The sequence below is a fragment of the Cyprinus carpio genome, chromosome B8, assembly GCF_018340385.1.
Source record: "Cyprinus carpio isolate SPL01 chromosome B8, ASM1834038v1, whole genome shotgun sequence".
NCBI lineage: Eukaryota > Metazoa > Chordata > Actinopteri > Cypriniformes > Cyprinidae > Cyprinus > Cyprinus carpio.
In genome coordinates, this window is record NC_056604.1 from 28,913,015 (window position 1) to 28,926,452 (window position 13,438).

Sequence of the window (13,438 nt, forward strand, 5' to 3'; positions counted from 1 at the left end):
ATTTTCATGCACAGCACTTTTTGTTGGGAACCGTTAATCGTTATAGAACTGATGATGTAAAATTTCGGTATTCATTACTTGTTTGCATGATTTTAACCTTTTTTAAAAAAATATAAATAAAAATGAAATAATTATTAAATGCACATTTGTTTCTGGTGAATGTGTGTTTCAGGGCTGACACAGTGAGGTACGCTTTGGATATCCTGAGCATTTTGACAGTCATTCCTAAAACGCAGCTGCTGTTGTCGGAGAACGTCGCTGTGCTGGATGAGAACGGCTCCACCATCTCCACTGTTGGTGAGAATCTGCTGTTCTGGTGATAATGCACTTGGAAAAACACATGGACAGTGTTGCTTCTACTTAAACAAGCCCATCTTCATGCACTTATGTTCTAAAATATATATAGCAGGCATTAGTTTAACCATTAACAGTCTCCCTGAATAATAACATGTCAAGTTTAATGGCATAGACATTTGAAGGAAACTTTCCACACTGTGCTGAACCCCGGGTCATTTTCTGTTGAAATCCTTCATTACTGAAGCAGTGTTTCACATCTGATTGAAAGCGGTTCACAGCACTTAACCCTAGGCCATGATAGCCTACACTAGAGCGATGCATTCAGAAAGGATTCAGTGTACAAGACCAAACTATGATTGAATTAAATAAATGTGAGTGCTTTTCTGCAGGCTTGTTGTTTCAAAGCAGTTCACATTCAGTGACTACTACACACCTCTGTTGATTGCTTATGATGTACTGTAATGAATTATATATAAGAGATAGCATATTACAGTATTATTCATGCTGTCAATAGTTGTACGGGTGCATGTTATATCATCTTTTTTTTAATGAACAGTAAAGTGTAGACATTTCATAATAAGAGTTCAAGTGTATTTTAGGCTTGTTTATATTTAAAACTCCTGCATTATGCATAAAATCCTTTGGTGTTTTGATTTCACAAGCTGTATCTGGCACTTAATTCAGCACAAACACTTGTAGCTTCTGTCTGTGCCACCCCTTAACATGAAGGAAGGACTAAGATCGCAATTTAAATCATATTCCTTATAGAACTATCTTCTGCACACATTATATGAATACTTGAAGTTACCCTGATTTGCAGTTGAATGAGTGCTCGAGTATGTTTAATTAAATGTCAGAGTTTTTTAATGTGAGATGCATGAATTATTTTATGGTTGTTTGGAAATGCGATAAGTGCGTGTTTGTGTTCTGCAGGTATGAGCATCGTGCTGGTCGTCGCAGAGGGTGAAGTGTTTGTAAATGACGCAGAAATCCAGAAGTCGGCCCTGCAGGTGATCATAAACTGCGTCTGCGCTCCAGACAAACGCGTCTCTAGCATCGGCAAGTTCATCTCGGGCACCCCGCGTCGCCGTCTGCCGCAGACCCACCGCGCCAGCGAGAGCGTGCTGGTCAAGATGTGGAACGTGGTTCAGTCGAACAATGGCATTAAAGTCCTGCTGTCCCTGCTCACCATCAAGATGCCCATCACTGATGCCGATCAGATTCGTGCTCTGGCGTGCAAGGCTCTAGTTGGGTTAGCACGTAGCGCCGCGGTGCGACAGATCATCAGCAAGCTTCCGCTGTTCAGCAGCGGACAGATCCAGCAGCTGATGAAAGAGCCTGTGCTTCAGGACAAGCGCAGCGAGCATGTGCGCTTCTGCAAGTATGCAGCAGAACTCATAGAGCGAGTGTCTGGGAAGCCGTTGCTGATCGGCACAGATGTTTCCCTGGCGCGGCTGCAGCGGGCTAGCGTCGTGGCACAGTCGCGCATTTCATTTCCAGAGAAGGAGCTTCTGTTGCTTATTCGGAATCATCTTTTGTCTAAAGGTCTTACGGATACAGCGACAGCACTGACGAAAGAGGCCGAGCTGCCCATGGGGCTGCATGCTCTGGCTCACGCTAGCGTGCCTCCGTTCACTCCCGTTTCTGTCGTGACTCCTCCCTCACCCGCCGCTGGCATCCCACGGACTCCTCGGCTAACTAACGGAGTCGCGGCACGTCTGGGTGGCCACACCCCTCACGCGCTTCCTCATCACCAGCCCCGCCCCTCCACCTCACAGGCCCCGCCCCCTCCACCTCCTGCAGTCTCTCACCACAGTAACGGCTCTCCCCTCATCGGACGCATCGTGTTCTCGCGGGAGCGGCCGTCACCGTGTGCAGCTGCAGGAGGCAAGAAGCCAAAAGTGTTACGGCAGAAATCAGATCATGGTGCGTTCAGCCAGAGTCCGGCCATGAAAAAGCAGCTGGACAGACATCTGCCCTCTCCACCAACTCTAGACAGGTGTGCTTCCCTTTATTCAGACTGTCATTTCATACCCAAGTTTCTAAACCCATATCAAGTTATGATGTCTGCATTGTACTGTGAAAGCATGCTGTAACTCTTTGAACTAGAAAGTTCCTCCTTGCTGGAAAAAAACTTGTTGCAAAAAGGACTCCATGAGTTGAGCGAACACGTGACTGTCCTTGTTGGTAATAACTAACTCTGACTAGCTTCATCTAGTGTGTCTTAGTAAAGGAAAAGACACTGTTTAAAGGGTTCTCCCAGAAATGAAAATTGTCATCAATTATTTTCTTTGAAACACAATTGAAGACATTTTTAATATTTTTGCATAATTTTTGTTCCTTCATTGAAAGTCCACACAACCAAAAGGTTCACACAACAAAAGGTTGATATGATCGCATTTTGACCCAGATCTTCTGAAAAAATAAGATCACTTTACACAAGGAATGGGTTTAATTAAGGCTTTTTTTATTATTTTATAAACTTGATCGACATGCATGCATAGAGCACATCAAATATGGTAAACAGTTCAGTGTTTTAAACTAACCCATTACTTTTTCTGTCAGTTGTATGTAACTGAACAGTGACTATCCAGTAAAAATTGTTGAGCTTGCATAAAAATAAGCCCTTCTGATGTCAGGAATTATTAGATGACAGTGTGAAAGTAGGATAGGCACTATTATTTCTGAACACTGGAAGCAGTGTGTAAAATCTGTCAAACAATGTGTGGCTACTTGCTTTTGCAGCACTTGCTGCTTTCCATATCTTTCTGAAGAATTCCCACATTTAAAAGATGAAGTTTTGGGGGACAATCATATTTTGGCAGTTGAGTGTGGTGTTAATGTGTCATACATAACTGTGTCACGTGTTCTGGTTTCCAGTATCATAACGGAGTATTTACGAGAGCAGCACGCCCGCTGTAAGAACCCGGTGACGACATGTCCTCCCTTCAGCCTCTTCACACCGCATCAGTGCCCAGAGTCCAAGCAGAGACGCCAGGCACCCACCAATTTCACTCCTCGCCACACACGCAGGGTCGTCTACCCCAAATACGGGGGGGTTGATGGAGGCTGTTTTGACAGGCATCTCATCTTCAGCAGGTACACTTGCACTGATTTGTGAGATCACACCGATGCTTTGATCAGATCTGAAAATATCTGATAGTAGAGATGTAACGATTACCGGTTTGACAATAAATCATGATAAAATTTCATATAGTAAGAAAACCCATTAAAACTGTATTTGATTACTGTGATTTGAACAACTCGGGATTAATAAATACTATCAGCACAGTTTTAAGTAACAGTCTCACATGTGCACAGCACACGGAGTAGTTTTGTTTTGTGTGAAAACATGACATAGAGCTGCAAGGTTTTAAAAGAGTAGTAAGCGAATGACTGAACCTCTGAAGGTTCTGACCGTCTTCAGAAAAGATTCGATGGCATTTTGTTTTCTTCTTCACTCCATGTAATAGTTAATAAATTAGTGTTTTAATCAGAATGCTGCTTTGTGCAGGAGGTTGTAATTCTGCTGCTCCATCAGCGCCACCTGCTGTCAGAGAGTGGATCTACAGAGACTCACATTCAGTCTGTGTGCAGTTTCTGTCTGGAATAAATACAGACCTGCTGTAAATATAGACCGGTTGATTTTCAAAACAAAACAAAACTAAAAAGAGAAGCTTATATGGATTGTACACATTTAAACAATTCGGATAAAGTGCATATAATCATTTGTTGATTAATTATAATTTTGACTTGACCCTTTTCTTTATTTAAAGGTTGAAATGTGAGGTTTACCATTTTATGAAACCTTTTCAAAGTTTTATTTGAGCATTTCCTGCATGTTATTAGATAAACTTTCGTCAGCATGTTGTCATTTCAAATCCAGACATCATCGATAGTTGTTTTTTTTTTTTTTTTTTTTTTTTTTTTTTTTTTTTTTTTTTTTTTTTTCTAATTTTATTTGTTGTTTGTTGATTTTTAAATATAAAGCTTGTGTCCGTACCTTTTGAACATTTCCAGCTCATTTTAACAATACCGTGATCATTTTGTTCACTATAATCGTGATAATTTTCATACAACTAACTTACTCTAGTCAGTAGCAGTGTCCGGCTCTGTCCTGTCCTTGTATTGTTTGTTAATGTTGTTGTTATTAATGAGTTTTTCGCCACCTTGAGTTTCATCTTGTTAATCTAATGCTGTTTGTGACCATGTGTCCAGGTTTCGGCCGATCTCTGTATTCAGGGAGGCCGAGGAGGATGAGAGTGGCTTCATGTGTTGTGCGTTCTCAGCGCGAGAGCGTTTCCTGATGTTGGGCACATGCACCGGGCAGCTCAAACTCTACAATGTGTTCAGTGGACAGGAGGAAGCCAGCTACAGCTGCCACAGCTCAGCCATCACACACCTGGAGCCCTCCAGAGTAAACACACACACATGCATCTTGAGTTCTTGAACTTTCTCGGCCCAGGGCTCTAATACAACAACATGCACTCTAAAAAAAAAAAAAAAAACCTACCTCCAAAATATAAGGCAACCTATTGCACTCAACCTGTTAAATGAACTCAACTTAGCAACCGATTCTCAATCATGGTGAGGATCAATAAATGTTAAATCAGTAAAAATATGAACTCTGATCCACATGACAGCTAACTGACAGACAAAACAGCAACAGCAGCATAAATCAAGCCAGTAAAAATTTTAAATGATAATATTTTAACAATAAGTAACATAAAATGTTTTCAAGCTGCAATGCATGCTGGGAACTTCTGCAATATTGTTCAGTTTCAAATTGTTTGTTCAGATGACTCAATTTGAAAAGTTGGGAGAACATTTGGATATGTTGTCAACAAATACTTGAGTATCTAAGTAAGGTTAACAAAACAGCTTTTGCTGACAACATGTTTAGAGTGTTTTTGTTCGGTTCACACACAATTAAACTGACTTCTACTAAAAATTCTTTGTTCAGGCTACTTTTCTACATTGGTTAGTAGAACTTTTTTTTTTTTTACAGTGTGCTTTAACATCTTTCAAAAAGTACCCTGGCTATGATAGATTCTGCCTGTTGATGCATATGAGTTTTGTGGTTTTATAGTTGGCCTGTAATTGCAGTATATATTGGTATTTGGTTGGCATGGTCCAGTAAGGCAGAGCTTGATACGTTGAACGCTTTGGCAGTTAAAGTGATTCATGCACATCTGATGGTGTTTTTCCTCTTTGTGGGAAGTAATTCTGCTTAAAAGCTGCTCTGACCCACATCAGCCATTAGTATCAAAGTTTGCAGTTGTAATTGCTGTGTAAATGCGTTTTTGTGGTAGATGCTGATATATTGTCTGTGTGTCAGGACGGGTCCCTGTTGTTGACTTCAGCTTCCTGGAGTTATCCTTTATCAGCGCTGTGGGGTATGAAGTCTGTATTCATCATGAAGTGAGTCAGCATGCCCATAAGCGGTTCACTAATTGTTAAAAACTTGAAATTATTTGATCATTGATCACCCCTTCTTTTTCCTAGGCATTCATTCCTGGATGATCATTATGTGGAGTTCAGCAAGCTCTCTCAGGACAGAGTCATAGGAACAAAAGAACACATCGCACATGCAAGTCACCCTTTTACCATTAATCCGTTTTGTGTTTGTTGTTTTCCACTGACCGTCTGATTTAAATATAACAGCATATAATTGTCTTAAATAACATGCAGTTTTTATGATTGTTAACGTTTTGCGGATTTTGCATGGTGTATGTAACTTTATGACCTCAACTGTTTATGATAATTATGTTCCAGCCTGTGAGCAGCTTTGTCTTTGTGTATTTCTGCAGATATATGACATACAGTCTGGACAGAAACTCCTGACCCTCAATAACCCTGACCTAGCCAACAACTACAAGCGCAACTGTGCCACGTTTAACCCCACGGATGACCTGGTCCTGAATGACGGCGTCATGTGGGATGTCCGCACCTCTCAGGCCATCCATAAGTTTGACAAGTTCAACATGAACATCAGCGGTGTTTTCCATCCCAATGGTTTAGAGGTCATCATCAACACAGAGATTGTATCCTTTTCTGCTCCGCCAACCACAGGCTGGGGCTTGTTATTCTATGGGTTTTTTGATGATGTTGTTTGTTTTCTGATTCTTCTGTTTTAGTTAATTTGGTAATTACTTAATTAACAATAGTTCATTATTTATTGTAGAAAAGGGTGCTATAGATTTGGAGAAGTGTTCGGGGATGTTCAAAGGGTGAACCTCTTCTTGCTGCATTGTTAGCTTTAACTCGAGCTCCAGTGGGATTTGAGGACGTTTCATCTTCTTCACACAGTACCAGCACTAGATCAGTGTCGGATTGTCTTCAACAACAATGGAACTGTCATTTATGGAGGTGAGGCACACACACACACACAATATTCAAATCACTTCCTTTTTTTCTCATTTAGTTTATGCTGTTATGCTTTAAATTAAATTACATCAGTCTACAGTCCTTGCACCATAATGACAAAGCAAAACCCAGATTTATGTATTTTTTTTAAACTTTGCAGACTGTAAAAAAAACTAAAAAAAAAAAACTAAAATGTCACGTCGACATAAGTATTCAGACCCTTAATTCTTGGAGTAATAAGTACTTGTTTGAGGCATCTTTGGCAGTGTCTACAGCCTCCTTTTTTTTTTTTTAACTACTTTGGCAAATTTGGGGATTTTTCTGCCATTGGTCGTCTCAAACCCTTGTCAGGTTGGATCAGGACCTACGGTGGACATTGTCAGATCTTTCTAGAGATGTTTGCTTTGGTTCGAGTCTGGGCTCTGGGTGATTGTCCTGTTAAAAGGCAAACCTTCAGCCCAGTCTGAGGTCCTGAGCACTCTGGACCAGTTTTGGAGTGTGGAGTGTTTCAGAGGTTGTTCCAGAGGCTCAACCAGAGCATCAGTTCTTGGTCACCTCTTCAGGTGAAGGTGTTCACACACCAACAGCAGCACAAAGCTGTGTCTCCAGAGGCTGCTCAAGATCCTGCCGGGTGTTGTGATAAAGCTGACTTTTATAATGCCCTGCTCTCTGCACGGTTAAATCTGTGTGTTATTCTGTAAATTCTCTTGCTTCGGATGAAATGTTGAGGTATTGGATGTCATGGCACTTTGCTGATGTTCTGGAGTGTGTTGTAGCCATGCTGCAGGCTGATGATGAGGATGACATGATGGAGCAGCAGATGAAGAGTCCATTCGGATCGTCCTTCAGGACCTTTGATGCCACTGATTATAAACCCATTGGTATGACTGTATCTTCATTCTTGCTTCTCTCCATCTCGGTTCATTATATATTCAGCTTTTGTAAAAGCTGCAGAGAATGTTTAATATCTGTCTGTCTAAATATATATTTTTGTAACTAACAGTTAAGCAGACAGATGCATCTTGTAAGATATGCACGTATAAAGGAATTAGACATTTGTCTTTACAATGGAGAGACAAATTTAAAATGGTTTGATTTTGTAGCATTGGCATGTGCTTTGAAAATGACCTAAAATGTTTTTGTAAAGATTTTTGTAAGATGATGATCTGTTTGCTTTCTCAGCCACCATTGATGTGAAGAGGAACATTTTTGATCTGTGCACAGACACTAAAGACTGCTATCTTGCTGTCATTGAGGTATGGTGTTTCTATTTTTTATTTTATTTTATTTGTTTTTAATTTTTCTATTTAGTTAGCTAGTTATTGTGTTATGCCAATAATACCTCAACTCTGGGACTTTGTACTTAAAAATTGATTTGTTGATTTGACAGTTTAACAACATTGAATAAAAAATGTAAATATCTTTAGAGTGTTAAATTCTACAAAGCTATGATTCTACTTTTATTTGAACACTACATCCATGCCATTTGTCAATTTTTAAAAAAATAATCTCTCCACTGATGTATGGTTTGTTAGGAGGACAATATTTGTCTGAGATACAACTATTTGGAATCTGAGGGAGCAAAAAAATCTAAATATTGAGAAAATCATCTTTGAAGTTGTTCAAATGAAGTTCTTAGCAATGCATATTACTAATCACAAATAAGTTTTTGATATATTAACGGTAGTATTAAATATCTTCATGGAACATGATCTTAATATCCTAATGATTTTTGGCATAAAAGAGAAATGTATAATTTTGACCCATACAATGTATTGTTGTCTATTGCTACAAATATACCTGTGCTGCTTATGACTGCTTCTGTGCTGCAGGGTCACATTTATCTTGTACACCAAAACTCTGTGTGTGTTATGTATGAATGTGTGTAACAGAATCAGGATTCAATAAATATGGACACTGTGTGTCGGCTGTATGAAGTCGGTCGCCAGAGACTTGCTGAGGAGGAAGAGGATGAGGAAGATCAGGTGAGACTGATGCAAAGCACATCATTTATGTTTTAAGTGTCTGTGTAGTAAACTGAATTATGAACTCATTAATTGTGTGATATCAAAACTATTTTATCTATTATCTGTGGAATCCTTTGACAGTCACTGCAGTCTAGCCTAAATAGTTAATGTAATAAGAGAATGTATTGACCTTCGCTATCAGTGGTTGTTCTGTTATGAAAAATAATATAGGTTTAAAAAAGTATATATAACTATAAAGCATCTCTACAGAAGGCAATACTGTCATTATTCAGCTAGGGGTGTGCATTGAGAACTAAGTATGCAATGAAAGACTTGTTGTTCATTTTAGTTTATGACCACCTTCACTATTCTTTTGAGAGAATTTACAAAAAATGTCTCTCTGCTTGTGAAATGCACTGCATCATACCAATCAAACTTAAGATCGGACTATAATGAGGATGTTGTTGAACATCAGTGGCTTCAGATGTTACTTCTGATGCTGGGATTGTTCAGAAGCTTATGCAGAGCAGCAGGTGCTACACAGTTTGACAGCTTTATAGTTTTTCTGGAAATCAGGAATAAGAGGATCTGCTCTTCTTACATTAGTGAGGCTGCTCATTTTAAACTTGATCACGAGACATTCGTTTCATTCAGGAGGAGGATGATCAGGATGAAGATGACGACGATGACTCCGATGATGACATGGATGACATCGATACCGACCCGCTGCTGGCAGAGCTGGAGAACGAGAATAACGGAGAGGAGGAGGATGGCGAGCAGGATTTCTCTCCGTCTGATGATGAGGAAGTGGCTCGCCTGCTGGATGAAGAGGCGGACGATGATGAGGATGACGATGATGACGACGACGATGATGATGATGACGATGATGAGGATTCTGATGACAATGAGCGAGATGTGGAGCTTGTACTAGACAACAGTGAGTGAGGACATGTGCGCACACACACAAACAGACATGCTGCTCACTGCAGAAACGTTTGATTTCTATATCACACACGTGTGAGATCAAAATAAGTTAAAAGTATGACATAACCAGTTTGAATATACATGATTTAAAGTTGCGCGCTCAGGCATGTCCATTAAATTTGTTTGTTTTTATTTTATTCAAAGGCTTGTTTAAATCAGTGGTTCCCAACCCTGGTGCTGGAGGCACCCCAACACTGCACGCTTTGCATGTCTCCTTAATCAAACTCACCTGATTCAGCTCATTGGTAGAGACTTCCAGACCTGAAATTGGTGTGTCAGAGAAAGGAGACATGTAAAATGTGCAGTGTTGGGGTGCCTCCAGGACCAGGGTTGGGAACCACTGGTTTAAATGGCATAACTGCGTGTTTATTGTATACCAACCGTATATTATAATGCTTGTGTTTTCATATCAAACAGGACCGTTAACTCTTGCCCCATCAGCATTTTGGATCATTTTCACAAAACTTTCATGGCTCACAGAATATTTTGTTGTATGAATATGTGACTGTGCAATATATCATAAAATAATGAACAGAGCTTGTGCTTAAAAATAAAATAAAGAACGAAAAGAAATTAAATACCAATGAAAACACAAAGCCAAAAAAAAAATCCGTCAATGAGTATTTACATGCACCCTCTTAATGCAATTTTATAATGAGATTTTGGCAGTATTGCGATTTAAACTTTAATGAAATTTTATGTTGATGTTTTTTTAGTTTTACCCTCTTAATGACCCCAAAAACAAAAAAAACCCCACCCCCCCCAATGAAACAAATGTATACAAAAAAACAAAAACAAAAAAACCCACAAACAAAACCAACAAAAATAAAACAAACCGTGTACTTAAAATTGCCTTAAAACAAAATAAAGCAACCACATGAACAGATCATAAAAACCCCCTTCATGGTTTCATACCCCACAAAAACTGCAAATAAATTTTAAATAAATACTTGGGTGTCCTAAAAAGGCATGAAACAATGCCAATTCATAAATAATGAAACATATAACCTCAAAAAAAAAAACGTCAATAAGTAAGTACCATGCACTCTTAACCAATTTTCATAAAAATTGCATATTGTGCGATTTAATAATGGTCAGTACAAAAAAAACCCGTAACAATCAATCTTACAAATGAAATAGTGCTAAATGCACAAATTGCAAAATACGAAAAATTTAAATTTAAAGCTAACAAAACAAAAAAAAAGTATTAAATAAAATTTACCACACAATAAAAAAAAGTAAAATGTAACTTTACCTCATTAGTTTTAAATAAAGCTGTTAAACTCATAATTGCAGAAAGTATAATCGTAGTAACATAGGTGGCGTACGCCAGTTTTAATCAAAATATGCAGGCATGTAAACTCCTTAATCGCAGTATTGCCGTTCTGACCAAAGTGCACGTGTTTGTGATGTAAATGAATGATGTGACGCGCACCTGTAATAATACGCAGATTAGAAACAATGGCTGGGAACAAAGCATTGCATTTCTGGTCTGTTCCTTGCCCTCTTCCTGAAACTTTGAGTATAACTCGACGGCAGCGTAGGCACACGAATTGCCATCACGTTTCTATGGCACCGAAAAAGCATGACATACAACGATACAAACGTGTTTTGCATTAGACGTAAATAAATTAAAACAGTGGCCGGTAACACACCTGCTCTTTCTGGGTCCTTCATTTGTGCTGTGCAGTGGGGTATGTGAATAATGGCAGTAAAAAAAAAAGCATAAATAAATCTTAGCAAATAATAAGAATAATGGAAATTGCATGTAAACGGGAGTGAAGAGCTTTGCTCTTGACATGTAAACATCATAATGTGATCAAGTCCTTACTCTGATTATTGGAAATAATCGCATTAATCAGTCAGTGGTGGAGAAAGTGTTAAAAAGACTAATGGAGAGGGAGAAAGGGTGCTTGAAACCTAGAAGCAAGTTAAAGATGAACTTCCAGGGTTTCACTGCAACGATGCTCAGTGGCATCAAAATAAAAGCTCTGTTTCCACACCGTTTAGTTCATACATTTTTGTGACCGCACCATCAAAGTCATTCCAGTACGAGTTATTTTACACCACGCAGATTTCACTTGTGTTCAAGGAGGTCATGTGAGTTTGAATGACTTCTGTGTGAGCTGTTCTTTATTCATCTCAACACTAGTGACAATGAGCAATGGGCCTGTTTGCAAATGTCGCTGAAATTTTGCAAATGTGACCGCACTTATCCAAACAGAAAAATGAATCTTCGTTGCTGGTGATTGGAGTCCTATGTGATATCGATCAACCGGTATTGTTCACAGCTACTGTTAGTGCGCTGAAGTGACGCTAAACACGTGGAAATCCTGTGAATAAATTAAGAGACGCAACCTCCTTCAGAGCAGTGTGGCTGAAACAAATGTGCAGCATCTTTGTTAGGTTTGGTTTTGTTTCTACTGAGATTATATTCATTCTTTCTTCACATTTGGCCTCTAGCAGGTGATAACGGTCACAGATTCTAATCAGTTATGACGCTGACAGGTTACACAGTATCAGCAGCTGTTTGCTGTCGGCCGTGACTGTTTATGACGTCCTTCCCCTTCATGTTTGTTTAATTTCTTGCATGCTCTTTTTGCTGCTTTTCTTGATTACCGTTTTTCTGTTCTTCCTGTAGCAGACAGCTCTGATAACTCGGACCTGGAAGATGACATCATCCTTTCCCTGAACGAGTGATCCTCAAGTGCTCAGCCCGTCTTGAAGCTCAGTCAGAAGATCTGAGAGAAGATGTCACAGGATGGCAGCAGCTGATGAGTGTCAGGTCATGGTGTGGATGGTCCATGTGCACGCTGCCCAGAAAATGACATCTACGGACCTGCAGGTCATAGTTTTATAGAAGGACATCTCATATGAAACGAATGTAATTTGTCTGATGTTTGTTTTTGGTAAAGTTCTCATTTTTAAAGAACTTGTACTGATGGATTTCGAGAGGGTGGCATCCTTTCAACACTTGGCACATGTGCACCCATGTTGCTTTCATACATTAGCGTGTTTTGTGTTGTTTGACTGCTGTCTAGAGGGGTTCTGGGTAGCTCCAATACACTGTTTGCATGCACAGATATGTACGTCTGGATGAATGTATGCTCTCGACCTTTGACCTGCCCAGCACTCCTCAGGTGATCTTGAGTTTGATTTCATCTAAACATCTGAAAATCCATTTTTGCTTTTTGAATGGTAGTTTTGTTAGCAATTGAATCGGTTTCATTTTACAAGAAAGCGCTCACTTTTGTCGGCTGACTGATTGGATTGAGATGTTGCACCACATTTAATGAGCAATAATTTCCGTTGATTAATAAATTCACATAAAGGACTGAAGGCCTGTGGTACCTCTGACATTGTGCTCAGATCTGCAGCAGCGTTGGCTTCTCATTTGGAGGAAGTTAACAGTTGCACTTGCAGCTTAAACATTTTTAAGCATCTGTGTACAGCCTCCATTTACTTTATGGTTTGACGTTTTTGTTCATGCCTTTCCAAAGTAAAGATCTAAGGCAACATTGTGTACAAAATGTATTAAAAATATTTTTACTATAAATGTTATTACAATAAACCAGAGTAAATTGTTGCTTTGTTTTATACATTTTTTGAGTGACATCCCTCAGATTACAAAGCTGTCACTGTCATTAATCTCTGTTCACCACACATCTGAAAATACTGCTTTACAGTTATTACTTTCACTCTCAATTTCACTCAAACCTTTGCCTGTTGTAGTTTTATCTGCCTGTATCTCTTGCATTTAATCCACTTAACTTGTTTTAAGGGCTTTTGGACTTAGTTTCTTCTCACCATTTGTACAAATGAAC

General features: G+C 39.2%; 1 protein-coding gene across 2 annotated transcripts in view; it reads left to right on the forward strand.

The window, feature by feature from the left end:
- Nucleotides 1–13,200, forward strand: part of LOC109061422 (DDB1- and CUL4-associated factor 1-like) — a 27,704-nt gene extending 14,504 nt beyond the window's left edge. The window contains exons 13-25 of one of the 2 annotated variants that reach the window (XM_042729038.1): nt 173–297; nt 1,231–2,296; nt 3,178–3,396; nt 4,516–4,714; nt 5,636–5,718; nt 5,803–5,887; nt 6,108–6,341; nt 6,573–6,666; nt 7,440–7,544; nt 7,846–7,919; nt 8,556–8,648; nt 9,285–9,567; nt 12,256–13,200. In XM_042729038.1, coding sequence (XP_042584972.1) covers nt 173–297; nt 1,231–2,296; nt 3,178–3,396; nt 4,516–4,714; nt 5,636–5,718; nt 5,803–5,887; nt 6,108–6,341; nt 6,573–6,666; nt 7,440–7,544; nt 7,846–7,919; nt 8,556–8,648; nt 9,285–9,567; nt 12,256–12,314 — 2,719 coding nt within the window. In that variant the 3' untranslated portion in view covers nt 12,315–13,200. The remainder of the gene's footprint in view (nt 1–172; nt 298–1,230; nt 2,297–3,177; nt 3,397–4,515; nt 4,715–5,635; nt 5,719–5,802; nt 5,888–6,107; nt 6,342–6,572; nt 6,667–7,439; nt 7,545–7,845; nt 7,920–8,555; nt 8,649–9,284; nt 9,568–12,255) is intronic. The other variant, XM_042729039.1, reaches the window with a different exon arrangement.
- Nucleotides 13,201–13,438: the final 238 nt, after the last annotated feature.